General features: G+C 43.5%; 1 protein-coding gene across 3 annotated transcripts in view; it reads left to right on the top strand.

Moving 5' to 3' along the window:
- TOP3B (DNA topoisomerase III beta) overlaps window positions 1-13,715 on the top strand; it is an 85,525-nt gene extending 71,810 nt beyond the window's left edge. For all 3 annotated transcript variants that reach the window (XM_081966889.1, XM_081966890.1, XM_081966888.1), the window contains 13 exons: window positions 168-364; window positions 2,188-2,344; window positions 3,334-3,447; window positions 4,647-4,737; window positions 4,845-4,999; window positions 5,529-5,634; window positions 6,298-6,444; window positions 7,204-7,377; window positions 7,633-7,761; window positions 8,676-8,825; window positions 10,117-10,217; window positions 10,987-11,188; window positions 13,172-13,715. In XM_081966889.1, coding sequence (XP_081823015.1) covers window positions 168-364; window positions 2,188-2,344; window positions 3,334-3,447; window positions 4,647-4,737; window positions 4,845-4,999; window positions 5,529-5,634; window positions 6,298-6,444; window positions 7,204-7,377; window positions 7,633-7,761; window positions 8,676-8,825; window positions 10,117-10,217; window positions 10,987-11,188; window positions 13,172-13,656 — 2,208 coding nt within the window. In that variant the 3' untranslated portion in view covers window positions 13,657-13,715. The remainder of the gene's footprint in view (window positions 1-167; window positions 365-2,187; window positions 2,345-3,333; window positions 3,448-4,646; window positions 4,738-4,844; window positions 5,000-5,528; window positions 5,635-6,297; window positions 6,445-7,203; window positions 7,378-7,632; window positions 7,762-8,675; window positions 8,826-10,116; window positions 10,218-10,986; window positions 11,189-13,171) is intronic.
- The last annotated feature ends 1,930 nt before the right edge of the window (window positions 13,716-15,645 follow it).

Here is a 15,645-nt window from a genome sequence, read left to right as displayed (position 1 = left end):
ACAGCCTTCCGATTGGGAGGCCGGAGCTCCACCTTTGAAGTATGTGCCCCGTGATCAAACTGTAACATTTCCCTTAGTTTAACCGGGTTGAGCATCCGAAAAGCATGCCGCTTGCCAAAGACCTAAATTTCGACCCCATGACCACAGGGATGCTTCCTGGGTTTTAGGTCCTGGATGCAACTCTCCCCGTGATGAATAAACCTCGTGGAGGCGAGAAGACCATCTACCGAGCCAAATTCAGCTCCATCACCGACACGGATATTTGCAACGCCATGAACCAATTGGGTGAACCCAACCACAATGAAGCTCTGTCGGTGGACGCACGGCAAGAGTTAGATTTGAGGATCGGCTGTGCTTTTACAAGGTTTCTAACCTGATTTCTTATCTTGGCTTATTTTCTTTTTCCTGGGCTATTCGTGGACAACTGGTTTGGCCATTCCATGCCCCTCTTTAATTGCACTACACAAAGCATAGGATAACAGAGTTGGAAGGGACCTTGGAGGTCTTCTAGTCCAACCCCCTGCTTGAGCAGGAGACCCTACACCATTTCAGATAGGTGTCTGTCCAGTCTTTTCTTAAAAACCTCCAGTGATGGAGCAACTTCTGGTGGCAAGCTGTTCCACTGGTTAATTGTCCTCACGGTTAGGAAGTTTCTCTTTAATTCCAGGTTGCTTCTCTCCTTGATTAGATTCCACCCATTGCTTCTTGTCCTGCTCTTTGGTGCTTTGGAAAATAAGTTGACTCCCTCCTCTTTGTGGCAACCCCTCAAATACTGGAATATTGCTATTACTAGTGTCCCCGCTAGTCTTCCTTTTCTCTAGAATAGCCAAATCCAAATCAGCAGAGAGATAGTTTCACGGGAAGTGTTAATATATACACTCGGTAGACTGTCTCCAGTTCTGGTCACCACGATACAAAAAAGTTGTTGAGACTTTGGAAACAGCGCCGAGAAGAGCAACAAAGAAGATTAGGGGGCTGGAGGCTACGTCATAGGATGAATGGCTAAGGGAACTAGATATGCCTAGTCTACTGAAGAGAAGGACTAGGGGTGACATGATACCAGTTCTTCCAGCACTCGAGAGGTTGTCACGTAGACAACCAGTTCTCCAAAGCACAGGACAAGAAGCAATGGATGGAAACTAATCAAGGAGAGAAGCAGCCTAAAACTAAGGAGGAAATTTGCTGACAGTGAGAACAATTCACCAGTGGGATGAATTCGCAACTTCTAGAGGCAAGTCGTTCCACTGGTTAATTGTTCTCACGGTCAGGAAACTTCCTCCTCAGTTCTAAGTTGCTTCTCTCCTTGATTAGTTTCCATCCGTTGCTTCTTGTCTAGCCTTCGGGTGCTTTAAGAAGAGATTAGGCAAACTTTTGTCTGAAGTGGTGTAGGGTTTCCTGCTAAAGCAGGAGGTTGGACTAGAAGACCTCCAAGGTCTCTTCTAGGTCTGTTATTCTGTTTTCTGCTTTGGAGAATAGCTTGACTCCCTCTTCTTTGGGGCAGCCCCTCAAATATTGGAACATGATCATGTCCCCCCCCCCCCCCAGTCCTTCTTTCAACTAAATTAGACATACCCAGTTCCAGCAACCGTTCTTCATGTTTCAGCCTCCAGTCTTCTCTGCACTCTTTCTAGAGTCTCAACATCTTTTTGAAGGTGTGGTGACCAGAACTGAATTGCAGTACTCTAGATGTGGTCTTACTAAGGCTTTATAGAGTGGTATTAGTACCTCTCTTGATCTTGATTGTATCCCTCTGTTAATGCAATTTAGAACTGTGTTGGCTTTTTTCTTATTATGTTCTCTATTTATTCCTACAAGAAGGGACGTGGTGGCTCAGTGGCTAAGATGCTGACCTTGTCGATCGGTCAAGTAAGGTCGGCAGTTCGAATCCCTAGCGCCGTGTAATGGACTGAGCCCCCGTTACTCGTCCCAGCTTCTGCCATCCTAGCAGTTCAAAAGCACATGAAAAATGCAAGTAGAAAAATAGGGACCACCTTTGGTGGGAAGAGAACAGCCTTCCATGCGCCTTTGACGTTGAGCCATGCCGGTCACATGACCACGGAGACGTCTTCGGACAGCGCTGGCTCTTTGGCTTTGAAACAGAGATGAGCACCGCCCCCTAGAGTCAGGAATAACTAGCACTGTATGTGGGAGGGGAACCGTTACCTTTACCTTTATTTATTCCTACAGGTTTCAGACAAAATATTTCCAGGGCAAATACGGCAATTTAGACAGCTCGCTGATCTCCTTTGGGCCTTGCCAGACACCCACGCTGGGGTTTTGTGTGGAGCGCCATGATAAAATCCAGTCCTTCAAACCCGAAACCTACTGGGTGTTGCAAGCCAAGGTAATCGGCGCCTGATTCTTCCAGCCTCCAGTTGTTTGGGAATCGTACATCCCACCCCAAAATCATGCAGGTAGCCCTTGATTTACAATGGTTCGTTTAGCGGCCATTCAAAGTTACGATGGCAATGAAAAATTACGGCAATTGCAGTGTCCCGGGGTCATGGGAACCTCTTTTGCGACCTTCAAGTCAACGGGGAAGTCAGATTGATTTAATATCCATGTGAATAGAAGAAAAGAGAAGAGAATAGAACAGAATAGAATAAAAATAGAATAGAATACAGCAAATGAATAGAATGGAATAGAATAGAATAGAATAGAATAGAATAGAATAGAATAGAATATAGAATGGAATGGAATGGAAGAGAAGATGAATAGAATAGGATAGGATAAAAAGATAACAGGAATAGAATAGATTAGGATTAGAAGAGAATGAGAATAAAATAGAGTATAATAGAATAGAATAGGGAATAGAATAGAACAGAATAGATTAGGATGAGAAGATAATAGGATTATAATAGATTAGGATTAGAAGAGAATGAGAATAGAGTAGAGTAGAATAGAATAGAGTAGGGTAAAGTAGAATACAATAGGATACAATAGAATACAATATAGAATGGAATAGAATAGAATAACTTTATTGTCACTGAATGTATACTAATTGGTATACATTAAAAATGAAATTCCGTTGCATACAGCTCTTAAAGGGGTCACCACCTCCAATTTTACACTACATATTAAGTTAACAAATGCAATGGTTCACTTAACAACCGGCAAGCAAGGTCGTCAAACAGGGCAAAATTCAGTAATGTTTCACTTAAAAACAGAAACGTTGGGCCCAGTTGCGGTCATAAATTGAGGACCCTCTGTATTTAGCTCAAACTTTCAAAATGCAGTCTGAAATGATGGTTGTGGCAAATCCTGATGGAGGATTGTATCCCAAAAAACCTGAGATGCGGTATCTTGTTTTTCTAAAAGTTGTCTTCTTACCAGGTTAGTCCCGAAAAAGACAGTTGTTTGACTCTGGAGTGGGACAGAGTCAGGATCTTTGACCGAGAAATTGCTCAGATGTTTTTGAACCTAACGAAAATGGCGAAGGAAGCCAAGGTAAGACTACCTTAGCGTTGTCTGCAAAAGAATTAGGGTTCCTTTCAGTGATAAATTTAATCTACCTTGTGTCGTAGATAATGATGTTAACTATGTTGTGGTTTACATTGGATGCTTTTAAACAATTGAATCTAAATAAAGGAAGTCCTTGACTTACAATACAATGAGAATCTATTCTATTCTATTCTATTTTCTATTCTATTTTCTATTTTCTATTCTACTCTATTTTCTTTTCTATTCTATTCCTATTCCATTCCTATTCCATTTCTATTCTATTCTATTCCCATTCCCATTCCATTCCATTCTATTTTCTATTCTATTCCTATTCTATTCTATTTTCTATTCTATTTTCTTTTCTATTCCATTCCTATTCCATTCTGTTTTCTATTCTATTCCTATTCCTATTCGATTTCTATTCCTATTCTATTTATTCTATTCTATTCCAACTCTGTTATTCTATGCTATGCTATGCTATGCCTGCTATTCTCTATTCTATTTCCATTCATTCCTATTCTCATTCCATTCCTATACCTATTCTATTCTATTCTATTTTCTATTCTATTTTCCATTCTATTTTCTATTCTATTTTCTATTCTGTTCTATTTTCTATTCTATTCTATTTTCTATTCTATTCTATTCTAGTCTAGTCTAGTCTAGTCTATATTTTACTCTCTATTCTTAGTCTTATTCTTACTCTCTTCTCTTCTCTTCTTTTCTCTTCTCTTCTTTTCTCTTCTCTTCTACGGCACTGAAAAAAGTGATTTAGTCATCTCCATGGCAGCTCCATGGCCACGTGATCAAAATTCAGAAGCTTGACAACTGTTTCATACTTATGATGGTCGCACTATCCTGAGGTTACATGATCCTCTTTTACAACCTTCTGACAAGCAATGTCAATGGGGAAGCCAAATTAATTTATCAGCCGTGTTTCTAACTTAACACCCCCAGTGGTTCACTTAACAACGGTGACAGAAAAGGTCATAAAAAGGGGCAAAATTGACTTAAAGACGGCCTAGCTTAGCCACAGAAATGTTGAGCTCCATTGTGATTGTAAGCCCAGGACTCTTCCAATAGCGATGCGTAGTTTGCTATGTTCCTCTTGCTCTTGTAAGTTAGAGAGAATGAAATTTAAATAGTTATTCCTAGAACTTTTGATTTATCAGGATAAAATGGTTAAGGAGCATCCCATTTTCTTGCAGGTGGAATCTGTGAGTAAAAAGGAGAAAGTGAAACAACGACCTCTGGCTCTTAATACGGTGGAAATGTTGCGAGTTGCCAGCGCTGCTTTGGGTAAATATGGCAGTCTCAACATCTTTTGTGTGATGTGGTGTGTCTATGGATTTTCAATCTATTCCCCTGTCCCACCCACCCCCAAAAAACCCCTTTTTTATCTGTAGGAATGGGACCGCAGCATACGATGCAGATAGCTGAACGGCTTTATACCCAGGGCTACATTAGCTACCCACGAACTGAAACGACTCATTATCCTGAAAACTTCGATTTGAAAGGCCCTTTGCGACAACAAGCTAATAATCCTTACTGGGCTGAAACCGTAAGTAATTGTCATTCATTTTGTTGCCAAAAGACACTTAGAAATCAGGGCAGACCTACCGTATTTTTTTGGAGTATAAGACACTCCTTTTTTCCTCCAAAAAGAGGCTGAAAATCTGGGTGCATCGTATACACTGAATACAGCATTTTTGGCCTCCTGAAACCATGCCCCCTTTGCAAATATGGCCGTGCATAGTCTTTAGGAGGCTTCCAGAGTGCTCCTGGGGGCTGGGGAGGGCAGAAATGAACAAAAAACATGCCATTTTTTGCTCAATTTTGCCCCTTCAGCTCCCAGGAGCACTCTATAAGCCTCCTGAAAGCTTTTTTTTTTAAAAAAAGGGTCCATTTGGGGGGGGAAAGGGCCATTTTGGGGAGTTTTGCAGAGTGCAAAAACTTTTTTAAAAAATTTGCCTCTTCAAAACCTTGGTGCGTCTTAGACTCCAAAAAATACGGTAAATTCATAGAGAGTCCTCAACTAACGACTGTTTGCCCTTAGCTCAGGCATGCTCTATCTGTGGTTTTCTCCTAAGGTCAAAACATTATTGGCGGAAGGTATCAACAAGCCACGGAAAGGCCACGACGTTGGAGATCACCCTCCCATCACCCCAATGAGAGCTGCCTCTGAAGCAGAGTTAGGTGAGCGATTATTTCCTGTTTGCGAAACTGTTCCGAGCCAGCTCCCCAAACACGACAATCCCTCTGACGTGAACTCAAAAGATTCCTTGATTAGGAGCGCCGGCAGCCCCCGGCAAAAAGTTTCTCTCGCAGGCTAACAAGTCAGTCCGGCAGGGAGATGAATAGTTGTCTGCCATATCTATTCATCTCCGCCCCCTGCCTTCTATCCCCAGAGCTAGGATGGGGCTTCTAGCAGCGGTGGCTCTTCCTGGTCCCAAGGACCGGCCCATAGATTTCCACTGCTCTCCTTTCCTATGCTTTCTGTGCATCTGTGCGTCAGGCACTGGACCCAGCTGTTCCTCCTCTTCCTCATCAGCAACCTCCAGACCTGGGGGCTGTTGACTCTCCATCTGAGGGCTGACTGATGGCCCAGGCTCCGCCTCTGTCTGTCTCCCCTGACAGCTCCATTCCCTCTTCCCCCTTGGAGCTCTCAGGTTGCCCTGATGCTGACCCTGACTCCCACGCCTCCTCCTCTTCCTCCGATTCGGCTGATGGAGGGGCCGGCAGCCATGAGAGGCCACAACAAAAACACTCCAGAAACATGACAAGCTGTCTTTTGACGGACAGGCCATCCATTTAGCAACTGGTCAAAGTGATGACAGCAGCACCTCTGTGTTTTTCCAGGGAGCGATGGATGGAGGCTGTACGAATACATTACAAGGCATTTTATCGCCACTATCAGTGCTGACTGTAAATACCTTCAAACTACTATTGCGTGCAGTGTCGCAACAGAACGTTTCACCTGCATAGGAAAGACAGTTCTTTCGCCAGGTAGGAAAGAGGTTAAGACATAATATGCTGCTTCCCAGCAGCTCAATTGGGACTTTTCTTCTTTTTCTTTTCTTTTCCTTTCTTTCTTTCTTTCTTCCTCCCTCCCTCCCTCTTCCTTCCTTTCTATCGCTTAGAGAGGGCTGTGAAGCGGTATATGTCTAAGTGTTATTTCTTTCTTTCTCTTTCCTTTCTTTCTCTCTCCCTCCATTCCTTCCTTCCTTTCTCTTTCCTCTTTCTTTCTTTCCTTTCTTTGTCTCCCCTCCTTCCCTCCCTCCTTTCCTCCCTCCCTCCCTTCCTTCTCTTTGTTTTTTGTTTCTCCTCTATCTTTTTTGTTTGTTTCTTTCTTTCTCTCCCCTCCCTCCCCCCCTCTCTGTCTCTTTCTTCCTTTCTTTCTTTCTCTCTCTCCTTCCTTCCCTCTTTGTTTTTTGTTTCTCCTCTATCTTTTTTGTTTGTTTGTTTCTCTCCCCTCCCTCACCCTACCTCTCTCTGTCTCTTTATTCCTTTCTTTCTTTCTTTCTTTCTCTCCTTTCTTCCTTCCCTCTCTTCGTTTTTTTTTTCTCTCTTACCTTTTTTGTTTCTTTCTTCGTTATTTTCTTTTTCTTTCACTTCCTCCCTCCCTCCCACCCTCGTTCTTTATCAACCTTTGAATACAAAAATTACGAAAAATGTGACTCAGCTCTTTTTAAAAATTAGCTAAGATTAGTGCAGAATTGCCGCTTGCTTTTTTAAAAAGATATTTTGAAAAAAATATTGTTCCAGGGTTTACCGAAGTGATGCCTTGGCAAAGCATCCCGTTGGAAGAGAGCCTGCCCAGCTGTGACAGAGGCGACGTCTTCCCTGTCAGCGAAGTGAAACTCCTGGAGAAGCAGACCTGCCCGCCTGATTATTTGACGGAAGCGGAACTCATCACCTTGATGGAAAAACATGGGATAGGTAGGGGGATGGTCCTTTCTAGTGGCACGTTTAGCCTAAGGTGGTGGAAAGGATCTTTCTTCAGGTGATGGGTCACATTTCTTCCAAGAATCATATCACGAGCTGATCAAACCAGCCAACCTAGCCTCAGTCTGCCCCATCTGTGAAATGGGCATAAACAATGCAGCTTCCAGCATTGTTTTTTCCCCCCATAGGGAATGACTTTGGAACACAGGGAAGGGCTAGATCAAACAATTAATATTCTATTGTTGTTAGGAACGGATGCCAGCATTCCTGTCCATATCAACAACATCTGCCAACGCAACTACGTCACTGTGGAAGCGGGCCGAAGACTGAAACCCACCAACCTGGGCATAGTTTTGGTACACGGATACTACAAAATAGGTGATGTGGAATTTGGCGGTGGGGGAAGGATGACACTAGTGAAATTGGAGGAGTAAAGTTGTGTCTTAGGGCAGGATTATTTGAAGGACCTTCTATCTCACATGGAGAAGTTCATCTATTTTTCTTGGCAATTGAAGAGAAAGTGATCAGTTTCCAGAATTCCCCAGTCTGCATGCTTTCAGATTGGTGGACTTCAAATCCCAGAATTCCCCAGTCTGCATGCTTTAAGACAGGTGGACTTTAACTTCCAGAATTCCCCAATCTACATGCTTTAAAATGTGTGTACCCAAAATTCCCCATAGTTGGGGAATACTGGGTGTGCGTAGTCGACAACTCTTAAAGTTACTGAGTTTGAAAACCACATTTCAGGGTTCCAAATAGTATCCAAAATTAAATCAGAGTCCAAGGCAAAGAATTGCTCAAAGTTCCAATTTATTTAGAGAGCCATGTTGGCACATCTGTGGAAAACCCGAATCTGAAAGCTTCCCAGTTTTCCGCACCTAGTTGAAAGTTCAAGATCTTGCCCCCACACCCACCAGTCCATCCCATGGTCCAATCTCCCACTGCCATGCTGGCAGCTTCCACCCATCCAATTCCGGTCAGGTGCAGAGGTGCAGAGACAAAGGATGACCTTGGCTTTCTAGAAAGAATGTTGTTATGGCTACATCGCATCTCACTCCTTACAATCCCCTCCTCCCATTTTCCAACAATAGAAAATGGATAGCAGAATAATATAAAGCGTGGCAGGCCAAAGATCCCAAAGAAAAGATGGCTGCAGGCCTGACACCAGAGATCTAAGAAGACTGTCTTTGCATTTTGAACAAGTCCTGCATGTTTCTCCCAGGTTGACTTTCCTTTGAACTTCCCGCAAAACTTTTAATCTATCTCATTTTTGCCTCTTCTCACCTGTTCAGATGCGGAACTGGTGCTTCCCACCATTCGTAGCGCGGTGGAGAAGCAGCTCAACCTGATTGCTCAAGGGAAAGCCAATTTCAACCAGGTACTGGAGCACACCTTGGACATCTTCAAAAGGAAGTTCCATTACTTTGTGGATTCCATCGCTGGTAGGTCTCAACTCTTTTAATGGGTGCGTGGCCGGCGTTTTAGAATGCGCAGTCGTTGAAAGAAAAATAACATACTGGTATATGAGTCAGTGGGACACGGTAGCTCAGTGGCTAAGATGCTGAACTTGTTGATAAGAAAGGTCGGTAGTTTGGCAGTTCAAATCCCTAGCGCCGCGGAACGGAGTGAGCTCCCATTCCTTGTCCCAGCTTCTGCCAACCTAACAGTTCGAAAGCAGATAAAAAATGCAAGTAGAAAAATAGGAACCACCTTTGGTGGGAAGATAACAGCGTTCCGTGCGCTTTTAGCGTGGAGTCATGCCAGCCACATGACCACGGAGACATCTTTGGACAGCGCTGGCTCTTCGGCTTAGAAATGGAAATGAGAAGCGCCCCCTGGAGTCAGGAATGACTAGCACATATGTGCCAGGGGAACCTTTACCTATATGAGTCAAGGGTTTATACTGCTATATACCTAAGAATTATATTCTCCCCCCCTCCCTTTTTTTTCTCTCTCACTGTTTTGCTCTTTTGGTTGATTTTTACTTAGTGAAAATAGAGATTTATTTTTTTAAAGAAGAATTTGCAGTAATGACATGGTAGTTTGGGGGAGAAATTTTCATCCACCGAATTGTAACTTTGCTTCTTACGAATTGTCGAACCATTCAATGGTTTTGTTATTTCTGGTTATGAATATGAAAGAGTTATTATTACAGGGTTATAGAGATATATCTAGAGTGGATAAAATATAATTGTATAACAGCTGTAGATAAGAACGCTTTCTATCTTTCTTCCTTCCTTCCTTCCTTTTCTTTCTCTTTCTCCTTCTTTCTGTCTATCTGTCTTTCTTTTTATTCCTCTTCCCTCCTTTCCCCCATCTTCCTTCCTTCCTTTTTCTTCTTTCTCTTCCTCCTTCTTTCTGTCTGCCTATCTTTCTCTTTTTATTCCTCTTTCTTCCCTCCCCTTTCCCTCCATCTTCCTTCCTTCCTTTCTTCTTTTTTCTCTTCCTCCTTCTATCTTTCTTTTTATTCCTCTTTCTTCCCTTCCCTTCCCCTCCATCTTCCTTCCTTCCTCACTTTTTTCTTCCATTTCTTTTCTATTTATTTGTCACTTTTTCTTACCTGTCTAAAAACAATGTTATTATTAAATAAGGGTTTTTTTTCCAAAGTAAAAACAATACATATTTAGAGGAAAATAGAAAACATTGTTTTTTAAAATAGAAAAGGTGATAGAGGTGCAGACTTTCAAAACTTCCTGTCTTTTTTTTGTCCCACCTGCCCTCCCTTCCCTCCAGGTATGGATGAGTTAATGGAAGTGTCTTTTTCACCTCTGGCTGCCACAGGGAAGCCCCTATCCCGATGCGGCAAATGTCATCGTTTTATGAAGTACATCCAGGTAAAAACATCTGGAGTTGAAGCTAATGTAAGGAAAGATAGCTGTGATGCGATTTTTTTTTTACGGTTCCATGCATTTTTTATGCATTTATGGAAAGCTTCCTATTATTTATTTCTTTAAAATGTAGTACAGGTAGTCCTTGATTTAGAAATGGGTCAAATGATTTGTTTGTTAAGGTGGAAAGCACGATTGTTTTTATAAAATACTAAATATCCTTTATGGAATTTTATCTATATACCTATATAAAAATGGCTGTATGTGTGTATGTTCCAGCATAATTCTGGAATGCCTCAAGCAATCTCAATGAAACTTGATACACAGATGACTTACTCTCTGGAAAAAAATACTGTGGGGTGGGGGGTAAGACACCCCTAACGCTCCTCGGGGTGTGCGTTCTGTTAAGTTACAGCCTGTTGTGCCTTAAAATGGCTTCTACCATACTGCCGCAAAATGGCTTCTACTGTACAGCGCAGAGGAGTTGCCAAGATAATGGCTTCATAGTACTCCAAAAAGGGGCTCCCTCTGGTAATGGGGAAAATCCAACATTAGAAATTATGATCGGTCTAGATATTTTCAACAAAATCAGGGCTTTTCCTGTCTAATACAAGATTAGGATAAATAAATACCCAGGCAACGCTGGGTTATCAGCTATTTTTAACTAAAAATGGAATCGAAATGAAATGGTCATTTCAAGATCTGATAGGAGGAACTGGCCTCTTCCAGAAACTATTTTCTTAAAAGTTTTGTCCTTTTGTTCCTTGTGTTTTAGGCCAAGCCAAGCCGTCTCCACTGCTCGCACTGCGACGAGACTTACAGCCTTCCCCAGAACGGGACGATCAAACTCTATAAAGAGTTGCGATGCCCCCTGGATGATTTTGAGCTGGTGCTGTGGTCTTCCGGGTCCAGGGGAAAGAGTTACCCCCTTTGCCCTTACTGTTACAACAACCCTCCTTTTAGGGATATGAAGAAAGGTGAGATTTTGCAGAAGGAGACATCAACTTACAAAACAATATATTGTATTGTAATACAGCACAATATATTGTATTATAACTTAACAATACAAATACAATATACTCTTGTATTTTCTCAACCGTGGCCAATTGAAGATGGATGGGCTTCGATCCCAGAATTTTGGGAGTTGAAGTCCCTGCACTTTAAAGCTTGGGGAATTCTGGGATTTTTAAGTCACTCCTCTTAAAGCACGCTGCCTGGGGAATTCTGGGAGTTTAAAACCTCTTAAAACACACTACCTGGGGAATTCTGGGAATTTAAGTGACCTGTCTTAAAGCATGCTGGCTGGGGAATTCTGGGAGTTTAAGTCACTCCTCTTAAAGCACACCTGCGGGGGGATTCTGGGAGTTGTGTCTACCCATCTTAAAAGATATTGGAGAATTCTGGGAGTTTTAAGTCACTCCTCTTAAAGCACACCTGCGGGGGGATTCTGGGAGTTGTGTCTACCCATCTTAAAAGATATTGGAGAATTCTGGGAGTTTAAGTCACTCCTCTTAAAGCACACCTGCGGGGGGATTCTGGGAGTTGTGTCTACCCATCTTAAAAGATATTGGAGAATTCTGGGAGTTTAAGTCACTCCTCTTAAAGCACACCTGCGGGGGGATTCTGGGAGTTGTGTCTACCCATCTTAAAAGATATTGGAGAATTCTGGGAGTTTAAGTCACTCCTCTTAAAGCACACCTGCGGGGGGATTCTGGGAGTTGTGTCTACCCATCTTAAAAGATATTGGAGAATTCTGGGAGTTTAAGTCACTCCTCTTAAAGCACACCTGCGGGGGGATTCTGGGAGTTGTGTCTACCCATCTTAAAAGATATTGGAGAATTCTGGGAGTTTAAGTCACTCCTCTTAAAGCACACCTGCGGGGGGATTCTGGGAGTTGTGTCTACCTATCTTAAAAGATATTGGAGAATTCTGGGAGTTTAAGTCACTCCTCTTAAAGCACACCTGCGGGGGGATTCTGGGAGTTGTGTCTACCCATCTTAAAAGATATTGGAGAATTCTGGGAGTTTAAGTCACTCCTCTTAAAGCACGCTGCCTGGGGAATTCTAGGAGTTTAAATCCTCTTAAAACACGCTACCTGGGGAATTCTGGGAGTTTAAGTGACCCGTCTTAAAGCATGCTGGCTGGGGAAGTCTGGGAGTTGAAGTCCACCTACCTTCAAATAGCCAAATTTAAGAAGCAACCTTAATGCCGACTGGTACTGATTTCTCTCTGAAGATTGCTAGGGATCCGATGTTCACTTGGAATCGGATCTGTCCTTGCTCGAGGCCTAACTTGGCTCCTGTAGATTTCCTTCCAGCCGTGACCAGCAATTCCTGCCATGAATTTTCAGGTTCCCTCCCATTTCCCATCATTGCTGGAAGATCTTCAAGGGAAGGAATTTGGCTGAACTTAACAAGATTTTTATCCTGCAAGTGATCCATCCCTAAAGATGGCATTTTCACTCAGGGTAAAGAAGGATCCCGTTACGCCCACATTTCATTCGCCTGAATCTCCTAGAAAAAAAGGAGTCACGCATAACCAACTATAGAAAATGTCTTGTGGCCTGCAGCAGATTCAGACAGTGAGGAGGTTGGAGAGGAACCTGGGCCAGTCCTGGAGTCTGGGGAAGGCTCTGTGTCGGAGGCAGAGAGGGGGCCGGGCCCTATGCCAGTTATCACCTGCCTTCAGAGTCAGACATCAGTGAGGCAGAAGAACAGCTGGAGCCTGTTTCCAGTGTGCGCATGCGCAGAGTTGCCAGACAAAGGGAGCAGCTAAAGAACAGGGGTTGACTTGGGATGCTGGGAAGGTAGGATCAGTGAAAACCGGTCCTAAGTCACTTCATTCTGCGCCGTCGTAACTTTGAACGGTCCCCCGCAAACCGCTGTAACTCGAGGACTACCTGTATTTATTTTATAAACCCAGCTGCTGCTGCTTCTTCTTCTTGCTTTCCCCCCCACCAGGAATGGGTTGCAACGAATGCACCCACCCCAACTGCCAACATTCGCTGAGCCTGCTCGGCATCGGCCAGTGCGTGGAGTGCGAAAGTGGGGTGCTGGTATTGGACCCCATCTCCGGTCCCAAGTGGAAAATGGCCTGCAACAAATGCAACGTGGTAGTGCATTTCTTCGAAAACGCCCACAAGGTCCGGGTGTCGGCCGAGACGTGCGACGCCTGCGACGCCGCCATGGTGGACGTGGATTTCAACAAGGCCAAGTCGCCGCTGCCCGGCGGCGAGACCCAGCACGCCGGCTGCGTCTTCTGCGACCCTGTCTTCCAGGACCTGGTGGAATTGAAGCACGCGGCCATGAAGCACCCCATGCACCGGGGCGGGCAGGGCAAACGGCAGGGGCGAGGAAGAGGAGGCAAGGGCCGGCGGCTCGGGGGCAGGCAGCCGCCGAAGAAGCCAAAAGACAAGATGGCGGCCCTCGCAGCTTATTTTGTATGATGCGCCGTGGCGCCCGGAAGCCTTTCGTAATAAAATCCGCCCACCCACCCCTGGAGAAAGCTTCCTTTGGTTGGTTCTCCTTGGTTTTATTGTGTGGGAAGCACAAACACCCCCGCCCCAAAGAATGAAATATTTTGAGAAAATATTTGAGCAATATTTGACAATGGCAGGGAACGGCAGCACATGCGCTTAAATATTTTCGGGGAGGGTTTATTTTCGGGGGAGGGATTACTTTAGCGCATGCACTCAAATGCCTGATTGGGCTTATTATCCGGGGAGGTTTTATTTTCAGGGAAACTATTTTAAAACGGCAGAATATTATATTTCCTTAAATGGAGGAACGTGTTTTTAGAGGCAGAAAACAGCGCCTCCCCAGTCTTTCCTAATCGCCCCCAACACTTAAGGAGATAAAAGAAGTTATCGAAAGATGACTATCTAGATGGCTCTATTCATAAGCAAATCAAACACTGCAGGCAGAAATCAAGTCAAAACGGGATGTTTCGAAACTCCTCGCAGCCGAGTTTGACAGCTAACAAAAAGCAGACGGGTGGGATGAGTACAGGAGCCCCTCACCCAAGATTCAGCGCAGGACGAAAGCCATGAGCCATAATAGGATCAACCCACTACTATTTAGCAGAAGACACAAACTCCATGTCCTCATCAAAGCAGTTGGTCAGCGGCCTCAGAATCACAAACCCTCAGCGATAAATGGACTTTCTTTTTCAATCGGCCTCCATGTTGTTTTTTCAGTATCTTTTTAGCCCAGCTTTGGAACTGAACCGGATGGATTTTTCCTCCCCACCATCGGATCCTTAAATGCCCAGAAAACACTGATAACGTTACATAGTTGGGTAATGAAACGTTTGTAAGGAAACGACGAAGCTCCTCGGTCACCAAGGGCAGCACGATCCTAAACACATATAGTAGTGTATATCTTTGAAATATCTTTTTTTTAAAAAAGAGCAGAGCTATGAGGACAACACTCCCCCCCCCGGAAACCTGCAAGGGGGGGGGAGAAAGAAAACTTTTGCAAGGGAGGTAGCAGTGGAAAGATGTGCCATTTATTTTTATTTATTTTTTGCATTAAAGAACACCCTCAGTTTTGTATGTGTGTGTGTGTGAGAGAGGCAGAGAGAGAGGGGGAGGTCTGTCTACCATCTATCATAGTTATAATCTATATCTTCTATCTTCTATATTATCTATTATATCTATCTTTATCATCTAACTATATCAATTTATCATCAATCATCTGTAATTTATCATATCTATCATCTAACATATCTATCATCTATCAATCATCTATATCGACCTATCTATCATCTATATCATATCTAGTTATAATCTATCATCTATCATCTATATCGACCTATCATCTATATATCATCTATATCATATCTAGTTATAATCTAACATCTTTCTAACATCTATCAATCATCTATAACAATCTATCATCTATATCATCTGTGATATCTTTATATCAATTTATCATCTCATATCTATCATCTATATCAATCATCTGTCTGTCTACCTACCTACCTACCTATCATCTTATATCTATCTCTTATCTACCTACCTACCTACCATTTTTATCTATCTACCTACCTACCTACCTACCATCTTTATCTACCTATTTATCATTTATCTATCTATCTACCTACCTACCTACCTACCTACCTACCATCTTTACCTACCTACGTATCTCGCCTTAAAGGACACCCCCAAGAAATCCACCGGTCTCCTCCTCTGCCCCCCAAAACAGGCTGACCTGCTACGAGTAGAAAACCGTGCTTTTTTCGGTGGGTGTGTGCCTGTGTGTGGCATTAAAGCCCCCCCCCCCTCCCCGGGAAAGCCCGCTCGCTGTCCACCCCCACCCCAGAGGAAAAAAAACACACTTGCGCTGCTTTTCCTCCCTTTGAGCGACCCGCCCAGGAAGCCGTCTGGTTTCCCCTCCACCCCTCCCATCCCGTCCAAACAGGAAAAGTTTTGCAT

Source organism: Natrix helvetica (genome assembly GCF_964273705.1).
Source record: "Natrix helvetica genome assembly, chromosome: 14".
Classification (NCBI taxonomy): Eukaryota; Metazoa; Chordata; class Lepidosauria; order Squamata; family Natricidae; genus Natrix; species Natrix helvetica.
The sequence above is the reverse complement of the archived record's forward strand: the minus strand, read 5'-3'. Positions and strand labels throughout refer to the sequence as shown.